Source organism: Erinaceus europaeus, chromosome 11 (assembly GCF_950295315.1).
Source record: "Erinaceus europaeus chromosome 11, mEriEur2.1, whole genome shotgun sequence".
Taxonomy (NCBI): domain Eukaryota; kingdom Metazoa; phylum Chordata; class Mammalia; order Eulipotyphla; family Erinaceidae; genus Erinaceus; species Erinaceus europaeus.
In genome coordinates this window covers 90,214,800-90,236,002 of record NC_080172.1, presented here as the reverse complement: position 1 = coordinate 90,236,002, position 21,203 = coordinate 90,214,800, and the positions used below count along the sequence as shown (strand labels likewise).

At 38.6% G+C, this 21,203-nt stretch overlaps 1 protein-coding gene and 1 non-coding gene across 3 annotated transcripts in view; both read left to right on the top strand.

Moving 5' to 3' along the window:
- The window catches only part of LOC103118115 (mitochondrial adenyl nucleotide antiporter SLC25A24-like), a 56,217-nt gene that overhangs the window by 16,445 nt on the left and 18,569 nt on the right, over nt 1-21,203 (top strand). Inside the window, exon 6 of one of the 2 annotated variants that reach the window (XM_060202172.1) lies at nt 19,485-19,637. The exons of the other annotated variant lie outside the window; for it this stretch is intronic. Within the exon in view, the coding sequence (XP_060058155.1) occupies nt 19,485-19,637 (153 nt within the window). The remainder of the gene's footprint in view (nt 1-19,484; nt 19,638-21,203) is intronic. 2 annotated transcript variants of the gene reach the window in all.
- Nucleotides 11,913-12,042, top strand: LOC132541640 (small nucleolar RNA SNORA33). The gene has a single exon (XR_009552770.1). It is a non-coding gene; the product is annotated as a small nucleolar RNA SNORA33 (small nucleolar RNA).

The following is a 21,203-nucleotide window of genomic DNA, read 5'->3' as shown; positions in this document are numbered from 1 at the left end:
AAGCTCTCTCTCACAGAAACTGGTGTATATCTAGGTTATGGGACTTTGTTAGAAAGTGAACTACCTGAGATGAAATTAGAGTGTACTATAAAAGGAAAGGTCTCACCCGAGTAATGAAGCTGAAGAGTTGTCATTCCACACGTGAAGTCTCTGGACACAGTCTGAGGTGAAGCATGTTGAGGTGGCAATCGCGTTGGTTAGGTTGTGATCGGCGGATGCAATATTATTTGGTTTGGATTGGGAGATGCATACGGGAAAGTGGGCCCTATCCAAGGGTTCTAGGACTGGGGGAAGTAGGGGCTCTATAGTGGAGATGTGAGGTTCCTGCTGTCTTAGGGTTCAAAAAGACAATCGATAGTTAATGTTATCATCACATTATTTGGTAATTGGGTTAACTTTGAAAAGTCCCTTTGTTATGGTTTGCTGTATAGTAGTATCCAGTATCTTGTATATAGCTGTGCTATTGGATGCTTCTAATCTACTTGGTCTAGGCTTTTGAGAGAGTCCGCATATCAAATACACAGCCTATATATTAAAAAGATTCAGTTTGTGTTTTGAGAAACTTTGAGACATACAATTGATTTTCCCCCTCTCATATTAATTAACTACTGATTTATATGTCTACATTTTGCTAGGAGTGTACATAAACACCATTCCCACCACCAAAGGACTGTGACCCATCCCTCCCGCCCACTCCCACCCCCCACTGGCCCAGGAAGCTGCATGTCTACCCCTCACCACTGGGTTTTTACTTTGGTGCCCTATTTTAGTTATATTTCAAAGGGCCTGTCGCTATACTAGTTTTTCCCCTTCTTCTTCTTCTTCTTCTTCTTCTTCTTCTTCTTCTTCTTCTTCTTCTTCTTCTTCTCCTTCTCCTTCTCCTTCTCCTTCTCCTTCTCCTTCTCCTTCTCCTTCTCCTTCTTCTTCTTTTTCTTCCTCCTCCTCCTCCTCCTCCTTCTTCTTCTCCTTCTTCTCCTTCTTTTTTCTCTGAGCCTGAATTCTGATATGCAGGTGGATCCAAGTTATTGTCTAGGGAAATGATGTCATGGCTAGAAAAAGGACGAGAAAGCTGGATAAGGGAAGAGAGTAGCTCCCTAATATGGGGAAGGGGTATAAATATTGTTGACTGTGAACCCCATCGATTTGATTTGGTCTGGGGCCCATATTCAGCTTAGGAGCCTATGTGACCTGTGCATCCTTTAGATCTGAGCTCACATTCTGTGGTCATGAGTAGGAACATTCCCAGGCTGCCCCAGTATGGACCCGTCTTCCTCAGGTGTAGCATAGAGTATGTTGTCCATCTTCCCTTTGGAGGATGGAACATTCTCTATCATTGTTGATCCAAGTTGAGGGCAAGGTCCTATGGGGGGCCCACAAAGGAGTCTTTTTTGTTGTTCCTGATAGAAATGATCGGTAACAATGGAGAGAGGGATTTATTTGAGGTCTGGGCCCATCATGTCTGTTTGGGAATCTCAGGACTCCCTGAATAGGGCCCCAGCTGATGGGGTGGTCTGATAGTGACTAAAGAGTCATAATTAAATTATGCCAGTCTCTTGCCCTTATTCAGCTTTTGCAGTCCTTGCTTTGCTAAGGTTAGCTTTGGAGTGAGTGAGAGAACTGTAATAGGAAATAGGTGACGAGGATATCTAAGTCTAATTAGATACTATTTCATTAGGAACTTTATACTGACTCACTGCAGGCTATTGTGTACTTTTGCTTTCAGGTATATATTTTGCCCTAGTTTATGGATACATGTGAACATATGCTGTATCTCACTGGACCATGTCTATATCTAGGTTTTGGGACTTTGTTAGGAAGTGAACTTCCTGAAATGGAATTAGAGAATCCTATGAAAGGAAAGGTCTCACCTGAGTAATGAAGCTGAAGGGTTGTCATTGCACACCTGAAGTCTCTGGACACAATCTGAAGTGAAGCATGCTGAGGTGGTAGTCATTGCATTGATTAGGTTGGGATTGGCGGATGCAATATCATTTGGTATGACTTGTGAGAAGCATGCAGGAAAGTGAGCCCCATCCCAGAGGTTGCAGAACTGGAGGAAATATAGGTTCTATAGAGGGAGCAGGAGGTTCCTGCTGTCTTAGGGTTTAAGAAGACAATAGCTAGTTATTGCTATAATAACATTATTTGGTAATTGGGTTAACTTTGAAAAATCCCTTTTGTTAGGATTTGCTGTATAAAACCGAACATCACCATAATTTATGTCCTTTGACATTATTTGTATATAGCTGTGCCACCGGTTGCTTCTGTTCTCCCTGGTCTAGGCTTTTGAGAAGTCAGCATATCAAAGACTCAGCCTGTGCACTAAAAAGACGTAGTCTGTGCTTTAAGAAGTTTGAGACAAACTATTTTCCCCTCTCATATTAATTAAATAGTGATTTATATTACTACAAATTAATAGGAGTGTACATAAACACCATTCCCACCACCTCGCCACCCCGGAAACCAAATATCCACCCTCACCTTCACCCCAGAGTTTTTACTTTGGTGCCCTACTCCAGATTTAGTCAAATCCTGCTTTTAGTTTCCCTTTCTGTTCTTCTTTCTCAACTTCTGTTGATGAGTGGGATCATCCCATACTCATCTTTATCTTTCTGACTTAGCTCACTTATCATAATTCCTTCTATCTCTGTCCAAGATGGGTCAGAAAAGGTGGGTTCATTGTTCTTAATAGCTGCATAGTATTCCATTGTGTATATATACCACAGCTTTCTCAGCTACTTATCTGTTGTTGAGCACCTGGGTTGGTTCCAGATTTTAGCTATTATGAATTGTGCTGCTATGAACATAGGTGTACAAATATCTTTTTGGTTGGGTGTTATGGAGTCCTTGGGGTATATCCCCAAGAGAGGAATTACTGGGTCATATGGAAGGTCCATGTCTAGCCTTGTGAGAGTTCTCCAGACCTGCTCTCCACAGAGATTGGACCAATTTACATTCTCACCAGCAGTGCAGAAGGGTTCCTCTGTCCCCACAGCCTCTCCAGTATTTGTTGCTGCTATCCTTTTTTATGTATGCCATTCTTACAGGAGTGAGGTGGTATCTCAGTGTTGTCTATATTTTCATTTCTCTGACAATCAGCGACCTGGAGCAATATTTTATTCCTAGGTATTTTATTGATTTTGCTGCAACAGTAAATGGGAGTGATTTCTGGGTGAATTCTTCTTCAGATTTAGTGCTTGCATAAAGAAATGCCACTGATTTTTTCACAATGATTTTGTAGCCTGACACCTTGCTATATTGCCTGATAACTTCTAGTATTTTTCTGCTGGATTCTTTAGGTTTTTCTATGTATACTGTCATATCATCTGCAAATAGTGAGAGCTTGACTTTTTCCCTCCTAATTTGTATTCCTTTGATTTTTTTCTCTTGCCTGACTGCTATGGCAAGAATTTTCAATACTATGTGGAAGAGTAATGGTGATAGTGGACAGCCCTGTGTAGACCCCGATCTGAGGGGAATGCTTTCAGCTTCTTTCTGTCCATTGAGTATGATGTTGTCTGTAGGTTTGCTATATATGGATTCCACTATCTTGAGGAATTTCCCATCTATTCCCATTTTTTGTAGTGTTTTGAGCATGAATGGGTGTTGGATTTTTTCAAAGGCTTTTTCTGCATCTATTGAGATAATCATGTGGTTTTTGGCTTTGCTTTTATTGATGTGGTGAATGACATTGGTTGACTTACATATATTGAACCAGCCTTGCATTCCTGGGATAAATCCCACTTGGTCGTGATGAACAATCTTTGTGATATACTGCTGTATCTGGTTGGCCAGGATCTTATTTAATATTTTGGCATTTATGTTCATCAGAGATACTGGTCTGTAGTTTTCCTTTTTTGTTGTGTCCCTATCTGCTTTTGGTATCAGGATGATGTTGCCTTCATAGAAGGTGGAAGGGAGTGTTCCTGTTTCTTCGATCTTGTGGAAGAGCTTTAGAAGTATAGGTATTAGCTGTTTCCTGAAAGTTTTGTAGAATTCATTTGTGAAGACATCTGGTCCAGGACTTTTGTTGTTGGGAAGATTCTTAATAACTGTTTCGATTTCTTTTTCTGTGATTGGTGCATTTAGGTTTTGTAGTTCTCCTTGGTTCAGTTTTGGAAGGGTATATGTTTCTAGGAATTCTTCCATTTCTTCCAGATTCTCCAGCTTGATGGCATATAGTTCTTTGTAGAAATCTCACATGATTTTCTGTATTTCTGTGGTGTCAGCTGTGTTATCTCCTCTATCATTTACAATTCTATTTATTTTGGTCTTCTCCCCCCCTTTTTTTTTAGTGCATATGGCAAAGGGTTTGTCAATCTTATTTAATTTTTCAAAGAACCAACATTTGGCTTCATTGATCTTTTGTATGCTTCTCTTAATTTTGATGTTGTTTATTTCTGCTCTAATTTTAGTGATTTCCATCCTTCTGGTTGCTTTAGGGCACCTTTGTTCTTCTTCCTCTAAGTCCTTAAGGCATGCAGTAAGGCCATTTATTTGAGCTTTTTCTTGTTCTCTAATATGAGATTGTATGGCTATGAGTTTCCCTCTCAATACTGCTTTAGCTGTGTCCTAAATATTTTGATAAATTATGTCTTTGTTTTCATTTGTTTCCAGGAACATTTGAATTTCTTGCTTGAGTGGCTCTCAGACCTAGCAGTTCTTAAACATTATGTTGTTGAGTTTCCAAATTCTGTGACTTTCAGTAATTTTCTGTTTGTTGTTGAATGTTAGCTTTACTCCACTGTGGTATGAGATGAAACTTGGGATGATTTCAATGCTCTTGAATTTGTTGATACTGTCTTTGTGGCCTAACGTGTAGTCTATCCTTGAGGATGTGCTGTGTGGATTTGAAAAGAATGTGTATTCCAGTTTTGGGGGGTGAAGGACTCTGAAAATGTCCAGGAGGTCTAGTCTGTCCATCTGTTCATTTAATTATCTTGTTTCTTTGTTGATTCTCTGCTTTGTTGATCTGAGTGTGAGAGTGGAGTGTCAAAGTCTCCCACTACTATTGTATTACTGTTGATGTATTTTTGTAGTTCTTTCAGTAGATGTTTGATGTATTTAGATGGTCTGTAATTGGGTGCATAGATGTTAATAATTGTTAAATTCTTCTTGGTTGATGGATCCTCTAATCATTATGTAATGGCTTTGCCTATCTTTTATTGATTTATTTAATTTAAGGTCTATGGTATCAGAGATGAGAATGGCTGTTCCTGCCTTTTTTTGTGGTTCATTAGCCTGTATGATAGTTTTCCATCCTTTCACTTTAAGTTTATATTTGTTTTGTTGGGTTAGATGGGATTCTTGCAAACAGCATATGGTTGGTTTGTGTTTTCTGATCCATCCTCCCACTCTGTGCCTTTTAGTGGGTGAATTTAATCCATTGACATTTATTGATATTATGGATTGAATGTACTGTAGTGCCATTATTCAATAATTCTTTATTTGCTCTGATATATGGCAAGTATTATAGTGATGTTCTTGTTTATAAGAGGTCTTTTCGTACCTTTTTCAGGGCCTGTTTGGTGATGGTTGCCTCCTTTAACTGTTGTTTGTCTAAGAAGGTTTTGATCTCTCCATCTAGTTTGAATGAAAGTCTAGCAGGATATATTATCCTTGGTTGAAACCCTTTTTCATTCAGGACTCAATAGATATTTTGCCATTCTCTTCGGGCTTTTAGAGTTGGAGTGGAGATGTCTGCTGATAGTCTTATGGGTTTTCCCCTGTATGTGACTTTTTGTTTTTCTCTTGCAGCCTTTAGGATCCTTACTTCTTTTCATTGTAACTATAATGTGTCTTGGTGTCTTCAGGTCTGGGTTGATTCTGTTTGAGATTCTCTGGGCCTCTTGAATATTAATGTCCTTTCTGTTGTTTAGGTTTGGGAAGTTTTCTTCTATTATTTCCTCTAGAATATTTACTTCTCCTTCCTCTATTTCTTCCTCTGGTAGGCCAATTATATGAATGTTACTTCTTTTGATATCATCCCATATATCTCTTGTTGTTTTCAGTGTCTCTTAATCTCATTTTGAGCTCTTTTACCTCTTTCTTTGTTTTTTCTACTTCATCGTCTGTCTGGCTAATTCTGTTTTCTGCTTCTATTAATCTGCTTTAAACTCCCCTCAGCTTCTTTCTTCAGTTCAGTTATAGTATTAGCTTGTTCTGCTAGTTGGCCTTTTAGCTCATCTATCTCAGCTTTCATTTCTCTAATTACCTCGAAGTAGCTTGTATTTTCTTTGAGGTCCTCCTCTGTTGTTTCCCTAATTTGATAGCCCTTTTCTCCATAGTTGTCTTCATTTCTGTGATTATTAGGTTTACTATTGCTTGAATACTTTTCTTATCTATGGGTACTTTTGACTGATTTGGAGTTTCTTCTGGGCTCCTGTCCTGATACATTGTGGTAGCAGATTTATTTGCTCTTGATTTAACCATTTTTTATTGATATGTTTTTTATTTTTCTGTTATGTTGTTCTTCAGTTATTGTGTTTTGAGTACAAGCCGCACTAAAGACCTTTATGACAAGTACAGTCAGCAGCCTCAGAAATTACAACAATAGTAACTGAGGCAAGGATTGATGCAGTTCAACCAATACTATTTAGCCAAACAGCACCTCCAGTCCAAGAAAAAGTAGCCACCAAACAAAAGAAAAAGAAAGAGACAGGAAAAAAGGGAAAGCAAGAATAGACAATTATGCAAATCTACTGTCCATTATAAATTCTAGGGATAGAAAGAGGAGAAAGGGAAGTAGAGAAGACACACACACATATAGTCCACTTCAAGTCAGATTTCTTCCCCCAAATAATTCACAAGTGAGTATCAGTGAATTCAGAAAACAAAAGAAGGGGGAAGGAAGGAAAGAATAAAAAAAGAAAGGAAGGAATAAAGAAGAAAAAAAGGAAGAGCAGTGAAAGGAAAGAGTTTTTTTTTTCCCTGTTTTTTAATTAGATAGGAGGAGTGAAAATGGAGAGTGGAGAGAAGAGGTAGAGAGAAACAAGTTCCTCTCACAATGGATAGGACATCGGTCACCTAGCAATGGAAAAAACAACAACAGTTAATTTTTAAAAATTTAAAAAAAAAAATTATTTATTTATCCCCTTTTGTTGCCCTTGTTGTTTCATTGTTGTTGTAGTTATTATTGCTGTTATCGTTGCTGGATAGGACAGAGAGAAATGGAGAGAGGAGGGGAAGACAGAGAGGGAAAGAGAAAGATAGACATCTGCAGACCTCCTTCACCGTCCGTGAAGCGACTCCCCTGCAGGTGGGGAGTCAGGGACTCGAACTGGGATCTTTAATCCAGTCCCTGCGCTTTTCACCACCTGCTCCTAACCCTCTGCGCTACTTCCCGACTCCTAACAACAGTTAATTTTGGTGAGCCTGAAGAAGGTGTTTGGAAAAGGGACACATGTATATAATAATAGTAGTAATAAAATAAAATAAAATAATGTTGAAAACCCCTAACAGTCAGTTTGCTGCTTTGACCACTCAATTGGCTGCAGGCAGTCTGAGCAAAGACAGTCAATTTTAAGAAATATCAAAAAAAAAAAAAAATCCTCCAGGAAGTCTTTCCCAGGCAGGGATGAGGCTCTGATTGGTCAGGTATTTTGTCACTCAAATAGAGCTCCAGCCACTAAAAAAAAAAAAAAAAAAGAGAGAAGTTAAAGGAAGAGGCTTGAAATGACACCCCTGGTGAGGCAGGATTCTTGGTAAAGAAAATAGTTCAGCGGGGATCCTGCTAGGAGTGGCTCCGCTGCTGGTACTGGGGTGGCGGGGGTTAGCTCAGAAATAATCAAAGGATTTTCCTTTGTTCCCCTGACCTCCATTTGTCAGCCCCAGAGAGAATTATGGGACTGTATTTTGGTGTCATCTGACCAGTCTGTATTCACCCTCCTACAGACAGCCCAGTGTCCTACCCTATCCAGGAGAATCCCGGGTTGCAAGCTGCTGCCTCTTGGAGCTCACAGCAGCTGCGGCTCCAAAGTCGCCATCTTGGCCCTAACTTTTTTTTATTGCAATAAAAATGTTGAGAACACTCAACACAAGATTAATATTTATAGTGAAACTTGAACAGATTTATACCTCTTTTTTTACCCCCCCTAATTCTCCTTGGCCCACAATAGGAATTCCCCTTAGTAGAGAATGGAAGTATTCATAGGTCAAGATAATCTGCTTCATGGGGATACCTTGTTTTTCATTTCCACTATTGATTTGGACCTCACAACTCTTCTGTTCTTCACTCAGACCATCATAGAAACATCTGTGACCTTAAATTTTTCATAAAGGCAGGAAACCAATGTTCATAATCCTGTTCAATTACTTTTGCATAGCATATGACTGGGAAACTGGAAAGGAGGTGTTCAGCTTCATCTTGAAGAGGTTGGTTGCTTTCTAGTTACCACAGGAAAGAACTAAATATTTATTCAGTGAATTAATTGTATAATAATTATAGTCTTGAATGATTTAGAGATCTTTAATTTATATTTATGTTTTACTACTGAAAAAACTTTGTGCATATTAAGAATTAAATTTAGATAGGACATATTTTGGAAAATAAAGGCTTTTGAAGGGTATTTTTATAAATAAATACTTTCTAATTCTATATTTATTTATCTAGGGCCTGTTAAATAGTATGTACTTAATATGCATTAGGGGTTATGGGAATAAATAATTTAGACATTACTCCTCTTACATAACATATAGTATACCAGGTAAAATAGACAAATAATAATAAAATGTGGTATTTATGCTATTTTTCTTTCTTTTTTATTGTTGTAGGTGTTGTTGGATAGGACAGAGAGACATGGAGAGAGGAAGGGAAGACAGAGAGGGGGAGAGAAATATAGACACCTGCAGGCCTGCTTCATCGCTTGTGAAATGACTCCCCTGCAGGTGGGGAGCGGGGGCTTGAACCGGGATCTTTCTGCTTCATGCCACCTATGCTTAACCCGTTGCACTACCACCCGACTCCCTTTGTGCTATTTTCTATACAGAGAATACAGAAAATGAAGAAAAAGTAAATGTAATTTCCCATTTTGTTTATTATTTCTCACATATGTGGTGATATCTTGATTAATGCATCTAACAAGATAAATACATTTTACTTCCAGGGATCATAAGTGTAATGAACACACTTTGAATGGCATATGACACTAACACACAACCCACTATCTGTCTGCTTCAATTCCTTTTATAATCTCTTGATATATTCCATATGTTGTGTGGTCCGAGGTAGTTTCAGACAAAGGACTTTGTAATTACAAAATTCTGGGTTTGAGTCCCAACTTTTACTTACCTTATAATGGGACAAGTTATTTGATCACACTTAATTGTGCCTATTAAATGGAAACCAGGTGGTGATGCATCTGGTTGAGCACATGTTACCATCTGCAGGAACCAGGGTTCAGTCTCTCAGTCCCCACTAGCAAAGGGGAAGCTTCACATGTGGTGAAGTAGTACTGCAAGTATCTCTCTCTCTCCCAATCTCCAGCTTCCCTCTTAATTTATCTGTCTCCATAAAATAAATAAATGCCAATTATAATGCTAGAGTTTTTTTTCTTAATTAAGTGAAATTTTATAAAATGCTTAGTATAATACTTGTACATAATCTGTGCTCAGAAAATGAAGGATGTAATTTTTGTAAAGAAATAAAATGAACAACACTTCTATTTTTAGTACTTGATTTTATTAAATATTTATTATAGAATTAATATTATTTAAAAAAGAAAAATATTTATTAAAAGTCATATTTTCTAAATAAAATGGATCTGTAAAAAAGAAATCTGGTAAACCAAAAAATAGATAATACAGTTATCTGTCTTAATATTCAAAATGTGGTTACTAAATGAGGAAACTTGAATTTACTAAAGTGGGAAGAGTAGAGGGTTAAAAGAATGTTATCCCAGGGATGCACATCTGGTTCAATATACGCAAATCAATAAATGTGATCTACTACATCTACAAAGCAGAACAAAAAAAAACCCATAATTATCTTTCTCTCTCTCTTTTTTTTCCTCCAGGGTTATTGCTGCGGTTCAGTGCCTGCACTATGAACCCACGGCTCCTGGAGGCTATTTTTTCCATTTTGTTGCCCTTTGTTGTAATTGTTGTTGGGTAGGACAGAGAGAAATGGAGAGAGGAGGGGAAGACAGAGAGGGCGAGAGAAAGACAACTGCAGACCTGCTTCACTGCCTGTGAAGCAACACCCCCTGCAGGTGGGGAACTAGGGGCTCAAACCAGGTTCCTTGTGGTCCTTGTGCTTGTGTCATGTTTGCTTAAACCACTGGGCTACTGGCCTTCACATGATTATCTCAATAGATGCAGAGAAAGCCTTGGACAAAAGCCAACATCCTTCATGATCAAAACACTACAAAAATGGGAATAGATGGAAAATTACTTAACTTAGTGGAGTCCATACACAGCACACCTATAGCAATCAGGCAAAATCCAGGAATTTAAGTTACATGGTGGAAGAGAAGAAGTTATACTGTCATTGTTTACAGATGACATGATAGTGTACATAGAAAAACCTAAACAATTCAGTGGAAGCTCCTGGAAATCATCAGGCAATATAGTAAGGTGTCAGGCTACAAAATTCACATTCAAAAGTCAGTGGCATTCCTTATGCAAGCACTAAGTCAGAAGAAGAAATGTAGAAATCAGATAGCAAAAACAATAAACTATCTAGGAAGAAACCTAAGAAAATAAGTGGAAAACTTGTATACTAAAACTAAGAGTCACTATTCAAGGAAATAGAAAAAGACACAATAGATGTTCCATGATCATGGATTGGAAGAATTAACATCATCAAATGGAATATTCTACCGAGAGCCATGTACAGATTTAATGCAACCCCCATCAATATCCTACCATTTGTTTTTAAGAGAATAGAACAAAAGATATAAATGTTTATCTGCAACCAGAAAAGACCTAGAATTGCCAAAACAATCTTGAGAAAAAAACACAACTGGAGGCATGCCCAGTCAACTATATCAAAGGACTATTGTAATCAAAACTGCGAGGTACTGGAACAAAAATAGAAACACTGACTAGTGGACTAGAATTGAGAGCCCATAAATAAGCTCCTACACCTATGAACACCTACTTTTTGGAAAGGAGGTTCAAACAATCAAATAGAGAAAGGAAATTTCTTCAATGAATGTTGAGGAAATTGGGTTGAAACATGCAGAAGAATGAAACCAAACATGTCACTACACACAAAGTCAACTCCAAACAGATCAAGGACTTGGATGTTAGACCAGAAACTATCAAATAAATAGAGGAGAATATTGACAGCACTCTTTTTCATCTAAATTTTATAGCCATCTTCAATGATACAAATCCAGTTGCAAGGAAGACTAAAACAAAACTAAACCAGTGGGACTACATCAAATTAAAGAGCTTCTGTATAGCAAAAGAAACCACCATGCAAATGGAGAGACTCCTTACAGGCTGGAAGATCTTTATATACCATACATTAGACAAAAAGCTAATAACCAAAATATATAAAGAGCTAACAAAAACCAAATGACCCCATTCAAAAATGGGGAGAGGATATGAACAGAATATTCACCACAGAAGAAATCCAAAAGATCAACAAACATGAAAAAATACCCCAAGTCCTTGATTTTCAGAGAAATGCAAATAAAGACAACAATGAGATAACCACCTCACCCCTGTGAGAATGTCATACATCAGAAAGGAGAACAACAACAAATGTTGGAGAGGTTGTGGGGGCAAAGGTACCTTCTTGTACTGCTGGTGGGAATGTAAATGGGTCCAATCCTTGTGGAGAGTAGTCTGGAGAACTCTCATAAGATTAGAAATGGACCTACCTTATGACCTGCAATCCATTTATTTTATTTAGAAAATAAAAAAAAATATTACTATGAAGAATACCTAGAAAATTGAAAACTAGAAAGCCAGTCAATGAATCTGCTCACCTGACTTATGTTTCTATAGAATTTTTTTATAACTGGCAAAAGCAATGGTATTTTAGGAGCCTTAATGACACTGAGGTCATTAAGGCCCCTGAAAGTGGCTATATGAAAAAAAAAAAAAGAAAAAAAAAGTTGAAAAGTAGAAAGAAAAATTTTATCTTATCACTCAGAATGATAGTTATTTCAATCGAGAGATGAGAGGCTGTGCCTATGTCCTATACTGTAAACCATTAACCCCACAATAAAAATAACTTAAAATAATTATCATTCTGATTTATTTTGTTTTATTGAGAAGAAGAGAGACCAGAGCATTCTTTCACCACTTTAACCAGTGCTAGTGATAAAACTCAGGAAACCATGTGTACAAGGCAGGTTTTCTTTCATGGAGCTATCTCTCTTGCCCTATTAATACTTAACTGAATTTCCTTCTTGTCCCTCTTCATAGAGTACCACTCACTTTATTAGTAATTAATATCCTGTTTATTTTTGTGGTGAACAGTATCACATAGCCATTTTGTGTGTGTGTGTGTGTGTGTGTGTGTGTGTGATTTTACACTCTTCAAGTAAAAGTTTTAATGGCTACCGTTTTTCAAGTGGATATGCCATAATTTTATTTTTGTCATTTTTTCTATTCTTGAACATTTAAATAGTTTTTTTAAAAAATCTTTTAAAAGCCAATGAAATAGTGCACTTGTGTCATGTGTTGCTGTACCACATGGACGATTCAGGTTCAATCCCAGCCCTCACTGTGCGAAGATTATAGCGGTTTTGAAACCAAAGAAAGACCCAACACTGGCTGCCAGCTATAGACCAATTTCTCTCCTCTCCGTGTGTTACAAACTCCTTGAGAGGCTGCTTCTGTCATGTATTTCTCATCTTACAGAGAAATTCCTATCACCTGCCCAGGCTGGTTTCCGCCCAAGAAGATCTACCTGTGAACAAGCCCTGGCCCTCTCAACTTACATTGAAAATGGATTCCAGAAGAATTTAAAGACTGGTGCTGTCTTTGTTGATCTCACAGCAGCCTATGACATGGTCTGGCACCGTGGTCTCCTGGTCAAGATCTCCAGATGCCTGCCTCCATGGGTGGCCAACACTATATCGTTTCTTCTCCAAAACAGAAGATTCCGGGTACATCTGGGTGACAAGTCTAGCAGATGGAGACTTGTCTCAAGTGGCCTCCCCCAGGGCTCTGTTCTGGCTCCTACGCTATTTAATATTTACATCAATGACCTCCCAGAAACTTCTTCAAGGAAGTTCATCTACGCTGATGACATCTGCTGTGCAACTCAGGCATCAAAGTTCGACATCCTCGAGGAAACACTCACGAAAGACATGTCTCTGATATCTGATTACTGTAAAAAATGGCGACTAATTCCTAGCACTGCTAAAACGGTATCATCTGTTTTCCATCTACACCATGCCTCGGCCTCACGTGAGCTTAATGTGCAGCTTGGCGATGCGAGAATCCGGCATGAAGCCCAGCCAGTCTATCTTGGCGTTACTCTCGATCGCACCCTGTCATTTCACGAACATCTCATAAAAACTGCAGCAAAGGTGGGCGCGAGGAATAACATCATTGCAAGACTGGCCAGCTCCTCATGGGGCGCGAGCGCTTCCACACTACGATCATCATCTCTGGCATTATGCTATTTCACTGCAGAATACTGTGCCCCAGTATGGTTCTGTAGCCCCCATGTCCACTTGGTCGATTCCAAATTATATTCCTCCATGAGGATAATTTCTGGAACCATCCGTTCCACCCCGGTTCCATGGCTGCCAGTTCTTAGCAACATCTCCCCGCCAGATATTCGTCGGGATGCAGCATCATCTAAGTTCATTTCCCACGTCTACGCTCGACCGGACCTGCCAATATACGCGGATATCTTCGCCCACCCTGTCCAACGCTGACGTCTCATCACCCAATCTGGTCCCCTACGCCTACACTGAACTTCTCTGTTCCAGACTCTTGGAAACAGAGTTGGCAGTCAGCTGAGGTAAAGAACAAACACCTCATCGCAGACCCCTGCAAGCGTCAACCCGGCTTTGACCTAGCACGTTATGATTGGGCCCTCCTCAATCGCTATCGAACAGGCCATGGCCAGTGCACCGCTATGTTCCATCGCTGGGGAGCCAGAGACGACCCGAACTGCCCCTGCGGCTCCAGACAGACTATGACCCACATAGTCAACGACTGTCACCTCTCCAGATTCAAAGGAGGTCTCGAAACTTTACATCAGGCTCAACCTGACGCTGTTGACTGGCTACGGAAGAAGGGCAAACGCTAGAAGAAGACTGTATTGAAGGAAATTTTGGTGCTGTAGCCTCTTTCATTCTCCATCTGTCTCTACCTTAAAAAAAAACTTTTTAACATTTTATTTTTATTTTTTCAAATCTTATCTATTTTGTATAGAAACAGTGTGAAGTGGAGAGGGAAGGAAGAGAGAGAAGGAGAGAGGAAGAGAAACACTTGTAGCACTGCTTTACTGTTTGTGAACCTTCCCCCTTGCAAGTAGGGATGGGGGCCTGAACGGGTGTCCTGGTGTATTATGAATGTTTATCCTTTGGGACAGAAGGATAAACCTCTGGGGTATCTCATGAGATTATTTCTTGCACATTGCCATGGGGTTCCTGAGTTTTTTCCAGGTCAGTGCTGTGTCAGTGTCATCCATTTCAGCAGCAGTTTCATAGGTGGCTCCACCAGACACCCAACTCCTGGCTATCTTGGGTCAGAGGAAATGTCTTACTAAAACTACACTAAAGTTTCTTCTTTACAAAGAATGACTTTCAGACTCACCAACCTTTCTCCCCCACCAGATTTATATAATTCCCTTCTCCTTGTTGCTAGCAACTGGCACTTTCTGTTTTTGATTCTTCAATCATATTTCTTTAAGGTCTATTGACAAATTAAACAATATGACCAGTTCTCAATTAAAAAAAAAAGTGTGCTCTACCAGATGCACCACCACCTGGCCCTATTTCTTTCCTTTTTAAAGGATATTTTTATTTATTTATTGTTGGATAGAAGCAGAGAGAAATTGAGAGAGGGGGAGGAGATACCTGCAGCCCTGCTTCACCACTTGTGCAGGTGTGGACCAGGGGCCTGAACCTGGGTCCTTGCACACTGTAATATGAGTCTTAACCAGGTGCACCACCATCTGCCCCCCCCGGCCCTGTTTCTGTTTTTTTTTTTTTTAATTGGGAAAGTGTTTTATGGAATAGTTGTCTCAGGGGTACAACATCTCATCTCCCCCAGATATGTGCCAGTATTACCTCAAAAACCACCACAGTGTAATTTTTCCCCCCATTGTAGTCTAAAGCACCTACAGTTCCCATTTTGACCCCTCTTTATCTGCTGATATAGACCAGAGGAATCTTAAATGTTTTACTATTGTTATCTTTTGGTTTCTTAAATCCTAACTATCTGTGGGAGCATCTGGTATTTGTCTTCCTCCTTCTGGCTTATTTCACGTAGCATAATTCTCTCCAGTTCCATTCATGTTGTAGCAACAGACAAGAGCTCATCTTTTCTTTCTTTCATTTTATTTACTTACTGTTTTCCTACCAGGACTGTTGCTCAGTTTCTGAGCCTGCATGATTTCTCTGCTCCTGGTGGATTCTTCTTCTTCTTTTTAAACAATTTTTAAAAATATTTATTTATTTATTTTCCCTTTTGTTGCCCTTGTTGTTTATCATTGTTGTGGTTATTGATGTCGTTATTGTTAGATAGGACAGAGAGAAGTGGAGAGAGGAAAGGAAGACAGAGAAGGGGAGAGAAAGAGTGACACCTGCAGACCTACTTCACCACCTGTGAAGCAACTCGCCTGCAGGTGGGGAGCTGGGGTCTCGAACCGGGATCCTTCCGCTGGTCCTTGAGCTTTGCACCACGTGTGCTTAACCTGCTGCACCACCGCCTGACTCCCTATTATTTTTTTAAATTAGTGATTTAATAATGATAGACAAGATTGTGGGATAAGAGGGATACAATGCCATACAATTCTCATCACCACAGTTCCATATACCCTCCCCATCCATTGGAAGTTCCCCTATTCATTATCCCTCTGGGAGTATGGACCAAAGATCTTTATGGGGTATAGAAGGTGGGAGGTCTAACTTCTCTGCTGGATATGGGCACTCACAGGTTGATCCATACCCCAGCCTGTCTCTATCTTTCCCTAGTGGTGTAAGGAGGTGGGGTTTCAGGACATAATGGTGAGGTCATCTGCCCAGGTTGGCATCATGGTAGTATCTGCAACTTGGTGACTGAAAAGCATTAAGATATAAAGCAGAACAAACAGTTTAACAATCAGGAACCTAAAGATAAGACTATCACAGATGAGATTTGGAGTCTTCATGTTGGAAGAAGCTAGGAAGTCTATTTTAGAATTCTTTTACTTTGATAGAGTGCATGAGATGAAAGGAGACAGGAAGAAGGAAAGAGAGGGGTGGTGGGAGGAGAGGAGAGATACCACAGCACTGTTCAATCTGAGTAGGGCAAAGCTTTTCCTGTGGAGGGTTTGAACTTGGGACATCACTCGTGGTTGTATACACTTTACCAGTTGAATCATCTGCTGGTGCCAGCCTCATCTTTTCTTATAGTTTTGTCCATTTACCTCATCTTCCTTATCTGTTTATCTGCAATTGGGTACTTGAGTTGTTTTGAAATCTTAGCTCAGTACATAGTGCTGTTATGAATATGAGTACGCAAATATTTTGAGTGATTGTTGTTTACCTAGGAGAGAGATTACTGGCTAGTATGGGATGTCTATTTTAATTATTTGGAGGAATTTACATACTGTTTTCCATTCCGGCTGCCCCAATTTTCTTTACTACTAACAAGGTTCCTTTTTTTTTTTTTTTTTTTTACCCCCACATCCTTTCCAGCATTGATTTCTGTCCTTATGGCTGTAGGCTGTTCTCACAGGTGTGAGGTGGTTGCCTGACTTGCGTTTTTCTGATAATAAATGGCATTTAGTATTTATTTCATATGCCTGCTGATGTCTTCTTTTACTATGAAGAAGCTTTTGAGTTTAATGTAATCCCATTAGTCTATTTTTGCTTTTGTTTTTCTTGCTATTGGACTCAAGTCTCTGAAGATATCTTTAATAATGACATCATAGAATGCTCTATATTTTATGATTTCAGGTCCAACATTTGATCCTTTGATCTATTGAATTTTGTGCATGGTGAGGTACAGTGATCTTGTTTTATTCTTCTGCATGTGGCTACCCTATTTCTCAACACCATTTAAAACTATTGTTTATTATAGTTCGTAATAATTAAGTCTTTTTTATGAATCATTTTTAATATTTAGGGTTATTTAGATACTTTAATATTTAGGATTATTTACCCCAAGTGCCTAGGCATTTATATAATGATATGAATATTTTATATCCATTGTACATTTTTTAATTAAAATATTTGTTGTACATTGCTTACATTAATTTTTTTAAGCTTTTTCTATCCACAGCATATATCTTTTTTTTTCTTTTTCTAGAGAAATATTGAACTTAGTGAAGGTTTAAAGAAGGAAGAAAGGGGCAGGGCCTATTTCACTGCATTGAGAAGCACTTGAGTGATGACCTGGAGATGAAAAGCCTATTTCATTTTATTTATTTATTTATTTTTCTAGTGTACTGCTTAGTTATGCTTTATGGTGGTGTGGGGAATTGAACCCTGGACCTGGGAGCCTTAGGCATGACAGTCTATTTGCATAACCATTATGTTATATCCCACTCTTCACTTTATTCTTACATTATTATTCTTTTATATTATAGACAAAGCTATTTTATTAATGTTTCAATTTTTGCTTTCTTAAAGATCTTATTTTTTTATCATAAAGTATTGTAACAGAGAACTGGGAAAGTACAGAAAATATGAGGGAAGACATTACCATGATCTATAATCTTTTTTTATATTACTTTACTAGGGAAACTTTAAGATAAAGTATCACAGACTAGGGTCTGGGAGTTATCATAATTGTTATGCAAAAAGCCTTTCATGCTGGAGGCTCAAAAGTCCCAGGTTCAATTTCTAGTACAACCATAAACTAGAGTTGAGCGGTGCTCTGGAAGAAGGAAAGAAGGACGGAAGGGAGGGAGAGAAAGCATTATAGTCTGGATTAAACAATAAAAAGGCATTGTCTTATAGTCCTAGAGGCTAGAAATCTAAGAACAAGGTTCTGGCAAAGTTGGATTCTGAGAGCTGTGAGGAAAAGTTCTGTTGGAGACCTCTTTGGTTTGTAGTTGGCCATCTTCTCTATTGCTTTGTATCGTCTCGTCTTCCCTCTGTGTAGATACTTGTGTACAAATTTTTTTTTTTTTACAAGGATACCAGTCACTATTAGATTTTAGAGCCCATCCTTATGACTTCACTTTTATCCAATTACCTTTGTAAAGTTTCTGTCTCCAAGTTAGAGCACATTCTGAGGTATTGGAGGCAAGGACTTCAATAAAGGGATTTTGGGGAGACTTAATTTAGTCTAAAACATTTTACTACTCCATAGTATCCACTTCTTCTAGCGTTTTCCCTTCTTCCGTAGCCAGTCAACAGCGTCAGGTTGAGCCTGATGTAAAGTTTTGAGACCTCCTTTGAATCTGGAGAGGTGACAGTCGTTGACTATGTGAGTCATAGTCTGTCTGTAGCCGCAGGGGCAGTTCGGGTCATCTCTGGCTCCCCAGCGATGGAACATAGCGGCGCACCGGCCATGGCCTGTTCGATAGCGATTGAGGAGGGCCCAATCATAACGTGCTAGGTCAAAGCCGGGTTGACGCTTGCAGGGGTCTGTGATGAAGTGTTTGTTCTTTACCTCAGCTGACTGCCAACTCTGTTTCCAAGAGTCTGGAACAGAGAAGTTCAGTGTAGGCGTAGGGGACCAGATTGGGTGACGAGACGTCAAGCGTTGGACAGGGTGGGTGAAGATATCCGCGTATACTGGCAGGTCCGGTTGAGCTTAGACGTGGGAAATGAACTTAGATGATGCCGCATCCCAACGAATATCTGGCGGGGTGATGTTACTAAGAACTGGCAGCCATGGAACCGGGGTGGAACGGATGGTTCCAGAAATTATCCTCATGGAGGAATATAATTTGGAAACGACCAAGTGGACATGGGGGCTACGGAACCATACTGGGGCACAGTATTCTGCAGTGGAATAGCATAATGCCAGAGATGATGATCGTATCCACTAAATGAAACTCTGATGTATTTTCATCCGTTCTTTTTTCAGTTTACGTCATTAATTTTTCAGTTTTTAATGCAATCTTTAATAATTTCATAATATTTTAATAGCAGCAACACATCTTGTGTATACAGAAATTCTCTGGTAAGTTATTCATATTTTCTCTAAGCTGTGTGTCTTTGCTTTGTATATCAGATTAACTGTTTTAATTTGATGAGACAAAAAAAATCACATATCAATTTTATATGTTTCTAGAGGAAAATAAAACTTTAAATATCATAAACTTATATGTATATGTGTAGTTATTCTACTGGTAATAATTATAAGTGCATATTATCAGAAAAAATAAACAAATGTGTTGTTATTTCTAGTTTCATAGCTTACAGTCAAGGAGAATGAGATTGATTAGTGAGTTTGAGTTGATGATAAAAGAAGGAGGAATTCGTTCTCTTTGGAGAGGAAATAGTGTTAATGCTTTAAAAATTGCGCCAGAAACAGCACTCAAGTTTGGGGCCTATGAACAGGTAAAATGTTATTCTCTGTGAAACTATAGAATAATTTACAATTTAGAGATAATACCATAAGAGATAAAACTACAGTGTATATTGGTGATTATCAGTGTAAATATTCGTAATTGTATTCTCATAGTTTTACTGTTTTTATATTGATTTTGATTGAATTATGTATGAATTGTATTATAGTATCATAACTAATAACTATGTCATTATTTTTTTTTAATTTTTAATTTAATTTTATATTTATTTATTCCCTTTTGTTGCCCTTGTTGTTTTATTGTTGTAGTTATTGATGTCATTGTTGTTGGATAGGACAGAGAGAAATGGAGAGAGGAGGGGAAGACAGAGAGGGGGAGAGAAAGATAGACACCTGCAGACCTGCTTCACTGCCTGTGAAGCGACTCCCCTGTAGGTGGGGAGCCAGGGCTCGAACCAGGATCCTTATGCCGGTCCTTGTGCTTTGTGCCACCTGCACTTAACTTGCTGAGCTACAGCCCGACTCCCTATAAGTCATTATTTTAATGTCACAATATAAAGAGCCCTCACAAAAGATTTCAGTGTTGGTTTTTCTTTGGGTAGTTTCAATGTTTTATTTAGTACATGTTTGTCAGAGAGATTTTACTTTTTAATTAAATAATTCACTTTAACATGAGCTATAGCAATTTCCAAATATTATAAGTTAATTGACATTGCATAAAAGTCTAAGAGTGCTTTGTTTAGGTCTCAAGTTTTCCCCTGTAAATCTGTAATTCTTTTTTTCTTTAAACATTTTTATAGAACCTGGCATTAAATCAGTTCTGTGGAACCTTGTTTCACAAGGTCAGAAGACCTCAAATTATTAATAGTATCATTTTTTAATTCAGACAGTTGAAAATGAATGAACACTAATTTTTATTGTAATGCATATCTTAAAACAGACATCTCTTACTGAAATGGAGATTTGCTTATTTATTCAACAATTATTTCATTAAATTCAACTACTTGGCTCCTTCTATTCTGTTTTTCTTTTTTTTTTTTTTAATTCTTACTCATACTAATGAACTAAGCACCATGACAGTATCCCCTTATGTCAACCCAGAGAACAGCTATCATTGACTCTGTCTAGAAAGTTATTCCTCTTGTCCTAGAAACTGAAAGTTTCTTGTAACATTTCTACTTTATTGAAACTACTTATCCTTCCCTCCATTAACGCCGTGAAGATTTGGCAACTCTGCCCTCTTTGCTGTAAGCCATACTTGAAGAGCCATCACAGTAATATGTTAGCATGGTTTCAGGTGGTATGTGGTGTGGTGTGGTGTGGTGGTGGTGGTGGTGGTGGTGGTGATGGTGGTGGTGGTGGTGGTGTGTGTGTGTATTCATACCAATAAACTCTACCTTATCCATCATTATCACCTTATACATACCTCCTCTGTTCAAATGCTTGTATGATTCACCTCAAGTATGTTCTTCTGGTAAATTCTAGTTCACATTAGCCATTCCTGTAATTTTTGCTCAGAATGCTGTGTATTCTTAGAATGTAAACTGCGTTTCTTCATTGAGCTGTCTGAGGTAGTGAACAAGATCTAACTCAACTAT